The sequence below is a fragment of the Gracilinanus agilis genome, chromosome 4 (genome assembly GCF_016433145.1).
Source record: "Gracilinanus agilis isolate LMUSP501 chromosome 4, AgileGrace, whole genome shotgun sequence".
Classification (NCBI taxonomy): Eukaryota; Metazoa; Chordata; class Mammalia; order Didelphimorphia; family Didelphidae; genus Gracilinanus; species Gracilinanus agilis.
In genome coordinates, this window is record NC_058133.1 from 494414088 (window position 1) to 494427393 (window position 13306).

The 13306-nt window shown below is 42.0% G+C and overlaps 1 protein-coding gene across 1 annotated transcript; it reads left to right on the forward strand.

The window, feature by feature from the left end:
* Positions 1-337: 337 nt before the first annotated feature.
* On the forward strand, positions 338-2517 carry NUPR2 (nuclear protein 2, transcriptional regulator). The gene is made up of 2 exons (XM_044676375.1): positions 338-770; positions 2115-2517. The coding sequence occupies exon 1, from the start codon at positions 338-340 to the stop codon at positions 725-727; it is 390 nt and encodes a 129-aa protein (XP_044532310.1). The 3' UTR covers positions 728-770; positions 2115-2517.
* Positions 2518-13306: the final 10789 nt, after the last annotated feature.

Consider the following 13306-nt stretch of genomic DNA (forward strand, 5'->3'; position numbering starts at 1 on the left):
TTTTAGACCCTAGATAAGCATGCTGGGATAGGTAGTTCTGGAAGATTTTTTTCGATTCTAAAAAGTCTCGCGAGAGGGTAATGAGAAGAGGAGGTTCGTGGAGCGGGACGGCCCTCCCCTCAAAATTCTACTAGGAAAGAGGGGGCTAAACCACAAACTCCATCTCCTTGGAAGAGTTTCCTTGCTTGTGGCTAGGTGGGAGGGAGTTATGGGAAGGCACCTGACATAGGTCGGACGACGATTGGTTACTCGCTCTGTGACGCAAGGGAAGGGGCGGGACTTGTTGGTACCGCCCCCTCGGCTGAACCAATAGCCACTCCGGGTTCGTGCACGTGGCATGAACCTTACTCCCAGGAGGAGTGCCGAGGATACGGAATGCGCCCCCGGGATGGAGAGGGAAGCGGAGCGACAGCCATCACCATCCCCGCCACAGTCCCCTCCGCTGCGTCGGCCTCGTCTCCCGACCCGTCAGAAATCGCAGGAAGAGCTGCCGTTAGCGAACTTCGAGGAGGAGCACTACGACTGTTACGACTACTATAACCTACGGGAATATCCGATCCGCGGTCCCGGCTGGAGCAAGGGCCGCACCCGGCGGGAGCGGGAGCTCCGCACCAACCGGCCAGTGCCCGCGGGCCATGAGCGGAAGATCGCCCAGAAGTTGTACAACAGCCAGCGGAAGCGGCGCCAGCGCCAGCTGCAGTCACGGCCTCGCACCCGGCTCTCCTGAAGGGGGCGGCCTCCCGCTCCCTTCGTGGTTCTCCCTAGCCATGGTGCGTGCGCGCCCGGGGCCCCTAGAGTCCAGACCCACCCCCCATCCCGGAACCATTTTTCCCCTCCCTTCTCCCAGACACCGCGTCTGTGTAGTGCTTTATAGAGGAGACCCGAGGAGTTTGGTGCTAGCCACTGTGAGCCCCGTTTTTCGCATGAGGAAACCGAGGCTAAGAAGCTCAGGTCCTGGCCCAAGGTCACACAGCTAGGCAGAGTCGGAGACGGGATTTGAACTCAGGACTTGCTGGTTCCAAAACCAATTGCAGATAAAGCCCTGACTACCCTACATATATAATTTACCCCAGATTCCCAAAGCCCTGCCCCACCCCCTACCCCAAATCCATCTTTAGTGACTTTTCTCCAACTGCTAGAAATGTTCATTGTTTTGTCTCCTCTCGAGGCCGAGGGCTTTCCATGATTCCACGGATTTTTAGGTGGAATTTCCCCAAGGTTTAATAATTGAAGCAAAAACAGAAAGCCCTAACGTTTGTCTAGTCACATTTCTTCAACCGACCACCTGCCCTTCACACTGAAGATACGAGAAAATAAAGCATTTATTATGCAAGTCAGCAAACATTTAATAAATATGCTTCCCTACTCAATGCCAGGCTGGGGATACAAAGAAGGACAAAAGACTATGTGCCTAGCTCTGGACTGAACTGAGGATACAAATACAAGCAAAGAGACAGTTCTGCTCTCAAAGAGCTTAATTTTGAAGGAAAGCCTCTCTCAGACTGAGCTCCTTGAGAACAGAGACTGTTTTGATTTAGTATACTGCCTCATACATAGTAGTGCTTAATAAATGCTAGTTGATTGAGAATTGTAAATGGACAGATGGTAGGACTTGGTTTTGCTTTTAGAGCTGACTTCTGTTAAAGAACCTTGAGAAATGACATTTTTAAAAATCCTAGAACCCCTTAAAATCCTTGAGAGGAGGCAGAATAACATTTTTTCCTCCTTATAGCCTTAGCTTCTGTTTTAGGATTAATTCTAAGACAGAAGAATTGGGGTTAAGCGACTGGCCCAGAGTCACTTAACTTAAAGTGTCAGGCCAGATTTAAACTCATACCCTTCTGACTCCAGGCCTAGGCACTCTAGTGCCTAGTGGTGGTGGGCAACTGAGGTTAACCAATTTGCTTAGGGTCACACAGCAAGGAAGTATCTGAGGTCAGATTTGAACTCAAGACCTTCCCATCCAGGCCTCTTCTGCCTTGGAACCAATACTTAGTATCCATTCTAAAACAGAAGGTAAGCATTTAAAAAACAAACCAACACTATTATGTTGCCCCTTTGGGGACCCTCTCACTGAAGAGATTAATGATCTTTTTGTATTTAATTTTTTGCAGGATTCACAAAGGACCTAGTAAAGTCTTTTCTCTTAACTCCAGCTATATCTGTTGCCATAAGGGAGAGCTAGAGAGTCCATGTTGGTCACCAGGGCTTTCTTGTTGCCAGCTCTCAGTGGATTGCTTCAGGACCTTTTTTCTCTTCCAGCACACTGAGGTGTTACATCAATAAGACCTATGTTCAGTCCCTCTGGGGTATGTCTTCTCTTTAGGATTCCTAATTAAAGGAGAGCAGCAAGAATGGTTTTTCAACTCTTCTGTTTTGGTCAAAGTTAATATTACTACGAGCATGAAAGTGGTTTTAAAATAGGTTCTTGGATAAGACATTTATGGTATCACATCAAATGTTAGTTTGTAGTTTTAGGGACCAAAATAATAAAGATCAAATCTGTTTTTTCTGTGATATAGTACTTGTACATGTCCTTTTTCAATACTCTTCACAATGACAGGCATATATTAGGTAAGTTAAAAAACTGACCCAGACTCATTTTTGCCAATTTATTAATGTGTGAAGTGGAAGTTTAAGGGGACCTTGAAATATCAAGGTGTACTCTCTTTAGCCACTTTTTCAAAATAAGACTGGTGTAAGAGTTAAAACTAGATATTTAAGGTATGATTGCCAGAAATCGGGTTAACTTGATTTCATATTAAAATAGACTCAAGTCAGGCTGACTTTTATGGAAGTTTATTTATAATAAGGAAGGTTGAAGGTAGGGAAACAGAGAGAAGCTCTGGCTTGGACCAGAGGCCCAGACCAGGTAAGAATTTAGAGGCCCCAGCAGAGCGGCACAGAGGTTAATTAAACAAGGCTTCTAGCCACAAGGCCTTTTACAATTAGAGAGGCAAGAGAGACCTCCTTGAAGGTAGAGCCTCTAGAAATGCCAAGGTAGGAGAAAGGAAGTCAACCTAACTCACCCTCGTGACAATCCAGAGGGAAGCCATCTGAGGTCTCACCAGAGATCCTTCTACACCAAGTTCAAAGTGCCAACCTCTCCACAGGAAGTTACCATCATATTTAAAAGGTAGCATCTTTCATCACTTCCTGCATCCACCTCCAATTTCAAGTGGACAAATTGCAGCCTCAACACTATTTTGGACTTCCCAAAGGGCAGTTCCTTGTTTTTGATTTGTTACTTATTGTCACATGTGGGTAACAGACCTTCCCCTCCCCACTTAATTCTAAGTTGGGTGGGGTGACATTACTTTTGATGGCTAGAGTCTAAAAGATGAATGAGGATGAGCTAATTCCATTTACACACTGGGAAGAACCATCACTTATTTATTTATTTTTTAGAAGCCCTTCCCTCTTAGAATCAATACAGTATATTGGTTCTAAGGCAGAAGAGTGGTAAGGGCTAGGCAATGGGGGTGGGTGGGGGTGGTCAAGTGACTTGCCCAGGGTCACACAGCTAGGAATTGTCTGAGGCCACAATTGAACCCAGGACCTCCCATCTCTGGGCCTGGCTCTCAATCCACTGAGCCACGCAGCTGCCCCCGAGAACCATCACTTAAAATACAATGCTTTATTGGGAGAGCAAGATATGTGGGGCAATGCCCCCCAAAGTTTTACAGAAAAGTGTGGGGCAATGCCTCAAGTCAGGAACCTAGGACAAATGCCCAAAAATTTGCTCAAAAAAACCCCTTATTTATAGGAAAATCCTGATACAATCAATCCTCCATAAAGGGATTATAACATTTTTACTACGATTGGAGAGAGGTTTTAATCCAGAAATAAAGGACAGGAATATTATACAGAGAGAGGAGTTTAGGGCTTGACCACCTGAGAGAGGCCTCTGATATCATGGGAGAGACTTGAGACAAAAAGGTCCTTAAGACTTGATCATTAGGTACTTTGGGGTCTAAGACAAAGTCAGTCTGGGACCTCCTTAAGGCAAGATTCCAGACAAACTCCAAAGATCCACCCCAAAACACAGCTGTAAGGCCTTTGTCCTGCAGGGAGATGGATGGGGTATTATAATCTTGTTTTGAAGGGAGAAGGGAGAGAAAGGAAACTAGCTTTACTAATTTACTGGAGATCTTAATAACTATTACCTTGAGAATAGCACACTAATTCCTCACTCCACACATTAAGAAGGGTCAGTAGGCTGGCCTCAGACATTTTGTTGCTCTGTGACCCTGGGCAAGTCATTTGACCCCTGTTGCCTAGCTTACCACTCTTCTGCCTTGGAACCAATATTTAATATTAATTATAAGAGGGAAGCTAAGAAGGGGTTTTTTTTGCCTTTTTTTTTTTAAAAAAAGAAAGTTCAGGGTGGGCAGCTGGGTGGCTCAGTGGATAGAGAGCCAGGCCTAGAGATGGGAGGTTCTAGGTTCAAATGTGGCCTCAGATACTTCCTAGCTGTGTGACCCTGGGCAAGTCACTTCACCCCCATTGCCTAGCCCTTATCACTCTTCTGCCTTAGAACCAATACCCAGTATTGATTCTAAGATGCTTTGAAGGTAAGGGTTTAAAAATAAAAAGAAGGTTCAGTAGGTATACCCACACACCACACATAGGCATTTATGTTACCCCATATGCAGACTCCTGGGCTTGAATTTGGAGTCTGTAGCCTAAGTTTGAAGCTTAGCTCTGCTATTTAATACCCAGATTGCCCTAGGGCAGATCGGCTCTTAACTGTGACTTTTAATTTCCTCATCTGTAAAATGGAGTAGGATTAGAAGATCTCTAAAGACTTACTCTAAAGATTTTTTAAAACACTAAAAATAGAATTACTGTGGAAATGCTTCATTCTTAGGTTGGCATATTGTGGTGAAGAAATAAAAATACCATTTTAAAAAATGAGATGTTTTCATTGGCCAAGATAGTGTTTGAGGTTTTGTTTCATTTTTAAGTGACTGAGAATACTGGATCTTCAAAAGCATTTACTGTTTTAAGCTTCTTGCTTAAGACAGTTCTCTGCTGTTGGGTAGTATTGAACATTCTTGCATCTGAAGCTCCTACTATTATTTCTAGGCATGAAAGTTAAATGATTCATTAAGGTAAATCATTTATTATGAAATTATACTGATTACATGGGACAAAATCTTTTCTCTCTCAAGAACCTTTCTTTTGTTAGATTTATAGAACATTTCCAAGCCTCCCAACACATACAAGTTATATAGACAAACAGTGGAGGATTTGTTTGGCCTTAAAAAAGTTTGGGTTTTGGGGGGTTTTTTAATCAGATTTTTAAAAGGAAACAAACATTTAAAACAAAATTTCTGTAACTTCATTCCTTACTTTTATGCCCTGGATCTATGGTCAGATCTTAAATCTAGCCAGGTCAAGTCCCTCTCCCTGTCCTATCCTGTCCCCAAGGCATAGCACTGTCTGACACATAGAAAATGATTGATAAATGTTTGCTGTTTGATTGGTGGTAGGGAGCCTTAAGAACACACCCTATATCTAGTAGTAGAAGGAACCAGGTAATGTTCATTCCAAACAAAAGAAGGCTTGAGTAGGAGTGTGTTATTGGAATTTGGGGTTCTTTGGGGTTCATTGAGTCTTAATATTCAGGTCCATGATATAAACTTCCTGTGGATGTTTAGAGGACTTGAAAACTACATTTCCCATGATTCCTCTTGTGTGACACAGGTGGGCAGGAAGTGTGATTAGCTAGACAGAGGTATAAAGTCTCAGAACTTGATTGAGACTCTCTTTCCTATGCAAAGCAGCCAGGTGGACAGAAGGTAATGGCGGGTGATTTGAATTAGATCTTAGCAGGCACACATGGCTTAATTACCAATATGAATTATAATAAACCATTAATATTATTGAATATATCCATCTACATCTATTTTATTTGTAACAATCGAGAATGAGAGTCGTTTTCCAGCATGAGAAGGGCTGTGGGGTGGGGAAAGGATTTATAAGAGTTTTCTTTTTGGAATCAAATCAACAAACTATTGGATGCCTGCAGTGTGCAGTGTGCCAGGTGCTGGTATGGACACAAAGACAGAAATGAAGCTGCCAAAGGGAAAATTTTCCTTGCATCAAGCCTAAAGCATTCTGTCAATCAGAGCTATTGAAAAGCCAAATAAAATGGACCAAGGATAGTAGTTCTTAATGCTTTTTTGCATTGTGAACCCTTTGGCAGTCTGGTGATGCCCACTCCTTTTCAGAATAATGTTAACAAATGAATAAAACAAGAATATATAGGATTATAAAGCAAACCAATCATATTGAAATACGAAGAGGAAAAAATAGTATAATCAGGTTTATGGAACCCCTCAGATTAAGAACCCTTTCCTTGGGACACATCAGGTTCCTCTTAAGGACTTCACTCTTCCAGTGAAGGCTGCAGGACCCTTTCTTTGGGGGAAGTCAAAGAAGGAATTCCTTCGTCGGTATAGTCAACTTTGAAAAACACAACCACTAAAGTAGTCAGACCAAATCTTTAATGGGGACAAAAGACAAGTTCTTAATATTTGGCCACCACACAGAGCCAAAGCTCTGGGACTCTGGGAACAGTGTCTCTGGGAGAATGTACCGCCAAGCATGATTCCCCAAAGAGCACTAGAACTTGGGCTCTTATATGCCTTTGGATGAATGAAGGTCAGAAAACACATACTAACTGGTTACAAGCAGATCTGGAAAAGAGGCTGTAGCCAGAGGCTGGAATACCAGAGAGTAGCCTAAAATACAAAGGGATATTTGAGGTTTTGAGCATTTCTAATCACTCCTATAAGGATACTTAATGGATCCTTGGTGGTCCATTGTTCAGTCTAAGACATGGTGGTCTAGGACTTCCCTTAAGGCAAATTCCCAAGGGACAAAAACACTGTGACAGTATGGATTAGAATGAATGGCCCCTAGAGGGGTCTTTTCATCTTTATGATTCTATAGTTCTGTGCCATGTGCCACCTTCCTCTAGTAAAGCCCATAGCTTTCTTGTTTTAAACCCTTACCTTCCATCTTAGAGTCAATACTGGGTATTGGTTCTAAAGCAGAAGAGAGGTAAGGACTAGGCCATGGGAATTAAGTGACTTGCCCAGGGTCACACAGCTAGGAAGTGTCTGAAGCCATATTCGAATCCAGGACCTCCCGTCTCTAGGCCTGACTCTCAATCCATCAAGCCACCCAGCTGCCCCAAGCTCATAACATTTTTACAATACTGCATCAATAATTTTTTGTCTCACTAACTTTGGCACATTCATATCATCTAACAGTTCTTTGTAGGTATAATGTTCCTCCTCCAGAAAGCCTCTTATTCCTCCAGATGGTGCAGACCTTCAGCCATGGCACTTTTGGGGGATCCTGTAATGTCCTTCTGTAATAATACAGCTTTTGGGGTGGTCATTCCTCTATTAGACTGTAAGTTCTTTTCTTAAATAAACAAAATTTTTCCAGTGGTTTGAACCCAGTCTGTTCTTACTTATTGTATTGATTCTCTAGCAACACCAAGCTGCTTTTTGAAAGCAGGAGCCTTTTGAAAAAAGAAAGTTTATTTAATTGATTTACTGAAACTTAGAAAATATTCCATTGAGACACCAATAGTCACAAACATGACTCCTTTTTCTCCCCTGCCTTCCATTATCACCTCTTTGCAAAGGACTCCCAAGTTTTATCTCCTACCTCCACACTTTCTGGTCCACCCTTCTAATTGCTTGATGGATAAACCCATATGTTGTTGGCATTTACACTCAATGTACCCAGATTTAACTTAATCCCTTCTCTCCATCATCCCTCTTTCCAAGTACCCCATTTCTTTTTTTTTTTCTAAACCCTCACCTTCCTTCTTGGAATCAATACTATGTATTGGCTCCAAGGCAGAAGAGTGGTCAGGGCTAGGCAATGGGGGTCAAGTGACTTGCCCAGGGTCACATGGTTAGGAAGTATCTGAGGCCAGATTTGAACCCAGGACCTCCCATCTCTAGGCCTGGCTCTCAATCCACTGAGCTACCCAATTGCCCCCATACACCATTTCTTTTAATGGTACTGTGTGGAGTAGAAATTGAGGGGCCCTTGGAAATTTCAAAGTTCACCCTCTTTTACCATTTATTTAAAAATATATGACTGTGGAAACCAATCACTTAAAATATAAGGCTTTATTGAGAGAGAGAGAGATGGGGGTGAGGGGGACTGTCTCAGGTGATGGACCCAGAGAGATGTCCCAAGGGGTTACAGAGAAAATGTGGGGCACTGCCTCATTTGTTGGCTCAAGACAAATGCCCCCAAATTCACAGAAAAATCCCTTACCTATAGGAGAATCCCAGATGTTATCAAGTCTCCCATTTTACAATAGTTGGAGACAGAATGTTGAATAGTATTACATTGACTTTACAATGAACACATTCAAGTTTATTAACATCTTCAAGAAATTGGACAATAGCTTCTCAATGAAGACATCCAAACAAATCAATGTTTTAAAGAAATGATCAGGAAGTTGGAGACATAAAAAGAGGAGAGTTGCTTATCTAGGAGGGGCTACAAAGATACAATAGGAGAGTTTTCTAGGACAAAAGGGTACTAAGACCATCAGCCTGGGATAATTCCTAGACAGGCTCCCTTAAAGCTGCAAAGCTTTGGTAAGAATGTTGGGGTGTTATGAGGGTCCAAATGGTGAACCCCTGGGTTCAGGAAGGTAACCTTTCTCAAGAATGAGAAGACTCCAAACTTAGCTTAAAAGTAAAAAGAAAGATTTATTAGTAAGATAGGATTAATGGCCAGCAAGACAGGATGAGTGGAGCAACTATTGGGGTTGTTCCCTGAGTGCCCCAGTTCAGGGATGTTTATATTCTTTACAGTAGTGTGGATGTGACTTCTTGTACACAAGCATTGTGGGGGGGGGGGTCTGCCTGAGATCCTCAGGGCTTAGGCTATCAAGGCCCCATCTTTGTCTATCTCAACCTAAAGGACATCCAAGGATACTGGTCTTTTCCTTGGGAGTCACAAGGACAGGAAAGGGGAAGGGAATTTCCCTGTTCATAGCCTGCCTGAATTAAGGGGTACAGGGTCCCTGCCATCTCTGCACAATGCCCATGTCAGGTGGGGTGGGAGGGGGCAGACACCAACCTTTAGATATTAACAACTTTTAATAACTTGAGAAAAACACACTAATTTCTAACTCCACACAATACTATGTGGAACAGAGGTGGAAACCACCCCTCATGGAGGTCCGCTTCTCACAATGAAAGTTCGGAGTCTGAAGTTATGAGCAGAAAAGCCAGATTTTATTTCTCTTTCATGAAAGAGGGTAGCACCCCAATCATAAGGCAAATGCACCCTCTTCTGGTTGAACCTAGCCTTTTATTGGCTTTAACCACAAGCCCCCCCCCCTTTCTCCATTTCCTTTCCCTGTCTGGCCCCTGCCCCAAACTGGGGAGCCAAAACTTACAGGCTAAAGTTGTACTCAATCAGAAAATAGGACAACCACAACTTTAACACCTCGAGCTTTAGCACACAAGCTTGGTTCAGTTAGCAAATGGCAAAAGCACAAACTTGAACCCCTGTAGGCATGCCGGTACATGCTGAGAGGCACGACTGAGAAGAAGCAGGGGGTCCTGGTTAGGAGTTTCCAGGGATGATATTGCTGTCAGCATATTTGAAATGAGCACATTGCATGGCCAGGGGGCTTTTGGAAAACATATTCTGGGGGCAACACAGAGCCTTCTCCTCACAATTCCCCCTCCTACTTACTGATTTGTGTTGCACTCTCACCATTGCTATAGAGTCTCTTCCTCCCTCTAGGCCAAAACATCCTCCCTCCTCATCCTCAGAGCTCTTCATCTTCCTCAAGATTAGTATCTTTGGGGGGATATAATTGGGGGTATTGACTTTAAATGATCCCTCTATTACAAATAGTAATAATATAGAAATAGTTTTTGAACAATGATATGTAAGAGTTAAAATTGGCTTGGGTCAAATTAAAAGTTATAAAAAGTTGTCGTGGTTGCCATTTACAAAAATGAACTCTTAAGTCATGAGGCTATTAGTAGCTTTAGTAGCTTTATTACAGCAAAGTAGAGATAGTAAAGAGAGGGAAATGCAGGAAGGAGGTAGAAAATATTGCCTAGCTAAATACCCTATAAATGCCGATCCGGGGAAATCCAGCTCAATTCTGACAAAGTCTCACTCAGATCCCGATCTCCAACCAGGAGTCACAGTAGTCTCTTCAGCAAGAGCCACCAATGCAGAATCCAAAGCAGAATCAGGAAGCCAAAATCAGAAGCTGAATCTGAAATGAGAATCCAAAATGGGAATCCGAAATGAGAATCTGAAATCAGAGTCCAAAATGAGAATGTCTGACTTCCTGCTGGATCTCAACTCATAAGCACTTTTCTCCACCCAACAGTTCTCTCATATAGCATCTCAGGAACCGACTCAGAAGGGGAAAAGTGACTCCACCTGGAGTCACACAAAGGCTCCCTGGCAGAGGAGCTGTTCTTACACGACCTATCTTCAACTACTGCCTCACTCAGGTTGTTTGGGATCTGGAATGTATTCACACTTTCATTTTACAATTTGATCCTCAGAAGTCCAATTCCACTATCTTGAAATTCCATAAACCAAACAAGCTTTTGTTTTACAGGGCTGATTACTTCAACCGCCTTAATGACTTCTTAAAGCCTTACAAATTCGAAGATAAAATGTTTTTCCCTTTAAATTTTCTATATCAATTCTGTATTTTCTTTACTATTTTCCTCATTATTGTAGTTCTTACAGACTTTCATTACTCTCCCCACCTATTACGATTTATTTACTTCTCTGAAAGTTATCCTTTTTGTATGGAGGAAACAAAATATTGATAAGAGCTGGTTCCCTCCAGAGACCAACTTGGCTGGGGAGAGAAGGGAGAAGAGAGAGAAAAAATCCTGTGTGGGTGAGAAGTTGACGTCGAGGGGGCTATAAATGGGATCACAGATTCTATTTTATTGAGCATATAGATCTGATATTTATACAGTTTCTGCCCTATGATCAAAGAAAAACAATATATCAAGAGCATTGATACTTGGTGCCAATTAGGGTGTCCAGCTGCAGTTAGGAGTACTCTTCACCCACTGGTAATATTCAAAGTTTCTTTTGGTCTGTCATTGCTGACATCAGGATTTCTTTAGAAGTACAAAAGTACCAAGGTATAGCTGAAGGCTACTTGTCCCAGAGCTAGAGCTCGAGGTTTGTGATAGTAAGTTAGGTGGTCAGGATGGTCTGAGCCAGTTAAGAAAGCCAGGTGTTCTTAGACCTACAAGGTTAAGATTGGTCCTTACCAGGGTCTGAGGCAGATCTACAAATGTGTCTTTTCTGGCTGCTTTTACCTCAATGAGCCCAGAATGTCCTTATGGACTTGTCAAAATAGTTCTTGAATTCCAATGAGAACAATTACAGACAGGAGATTCATATACCTTATAGTAAATAAAATGCCTAGATAGATACTCAACTTAAATGCTTAGATAGATACTCAACTTAAACCGCAGTATTATTTTGTTGTCTACCAATTCATTAACTTTTTTCTTTCCTTAAGTCTGGAAAGGGGTAAGAAACCTGAAGGCAGTTTGACTTCTTGGTAGCACTATCTCAAAATCTGTCTTTTCATTCATGATTTGCTGCACTGGGAGACAAGGGGAAATATTCTTAGCTGCTCCAAACACTGACAACAGCTTTAAAACATTAGTTCTCTCTTTCTTCAAACCCTGAGCTTAAAGTGAATTACAACTTCCTTTTCAGTCCCACTCCTCATATTTCCAAATACTTGAAACTTACATATTACATCCCTCCCAATGGACTTTAATAAAAAAGCTCCTAAACTCTGATCAAAGTCCCTTTACTAGGGGCAGCTGGGTGGCTCAGTAGATTGAGAGTCAGGCCTAGAGACGGGAGGTCTTAGGTTAAAATCTGGCCTCAGACACTTCCCAGCTGTGTGACCCTGGGCAAGTCACTTGACCCCCATTGCCCAGCCCTTACCACTCTTCTGCCTTGGAGCCAATACACAATATTGACTCCAAAACAGAAAGTAAGGGATTAAAAAAAAAAAGTCCCTTTACTTTCATATTCTAATTTAACATTCCTCTTTCCCTATTCCTATCGTTTTTTAACCATCATTTTTCAAACAAACTTCCCTCCACCAAGTATTATTTTTACCTGGTAATTTGTAGCCCAAAAGAATCCAGATTATTCTTTTTTAGAGATAGCATCATTTAAACAATATATCTTAGCACATTGTCTTATCCAATACACCTCATACATTAATTTAGTCCATAGTACAAATTCATGAGTCATCTATGATTAAAAAAACACCACTATGCAGATTTCTTACTTTTAAGATAAGGATGACTTCATAAAGCATTTAGCAGTATTCATATATACATGTCCCATTTCAAATTTACAGATTTGACACTTTTTCTTTCCCAATGCTTGTAGCATTTTCACTTGTAAGCACTTTCCTAGATTGACAAAATCTTAGTACTTAATCACCTTTTTCTTTTATAAAGCTTGTACTACATTTTTGATACTATAATTTATTGAATCATTGTCCTTCATTAAACAGCCAGTTATTATTATAAGTTTGCTTCTCACCTCTTTACTGTTTAGTTGCTTGTCAATCTTAAAGCAAGCTCTTTCTGATGAGCAGGCTGGCCGCCAATTTTCAAGATTAGGAAAGACCCTTGTCAATTATCAATTTAAATTGACTAAGATGAAAACCATTCATGATATGCCTAGGGTCACTTAACCATTTTGTCCACTTTGAATCTCAATGATAACAGCATGCTTTCCCATTACTAGAGTGGTACAGAATAACAGTGATTTAAAAAAACCCACAGCTTTCTGTAATCCTATGAACCTGATAGACAATTTCCAATACTAAAATTTTGAAACTTTGTGGCTTTTAGAACCTTCCTGACCCATTTTGGATCTTTTACCCACATCAAAATCAAGATGTCTGGGACTGTTATATTCCTGCTGGCAGGCGTCAGCAGCTCAGTCCTGAGGTTTTCCATCCTCAGTCTTGCAAGGTACCATTTCCCCGATTCACTCACTCCGAAGACTCACCAGGTCTTTCACTGTGTCTGGTCCGAGATATCTTGCAAAACCAAAAAAAGTTGCTCCTCAGGGGGCTTCCCGGCCCAAATTATCTTGCCATCTCGCTGGGCATTTCAATCTTGCAGAATCTCAACAGGGCTGCATCCTGGGTCCTCTTTACCTCAGGACTTTGGGACGGGGAATTTAGGCCGTGTTTGGGTCTGGGTTTGGGCAA

Coding starts and splice junctions, on each gene's coding strand:
- NUPR2 (XM_044676375.1), top strand. CDS start 338: ATGAACCTTACTCCCAGGAGGAGTGCCGAGGATACGGAATGCGCCCCC.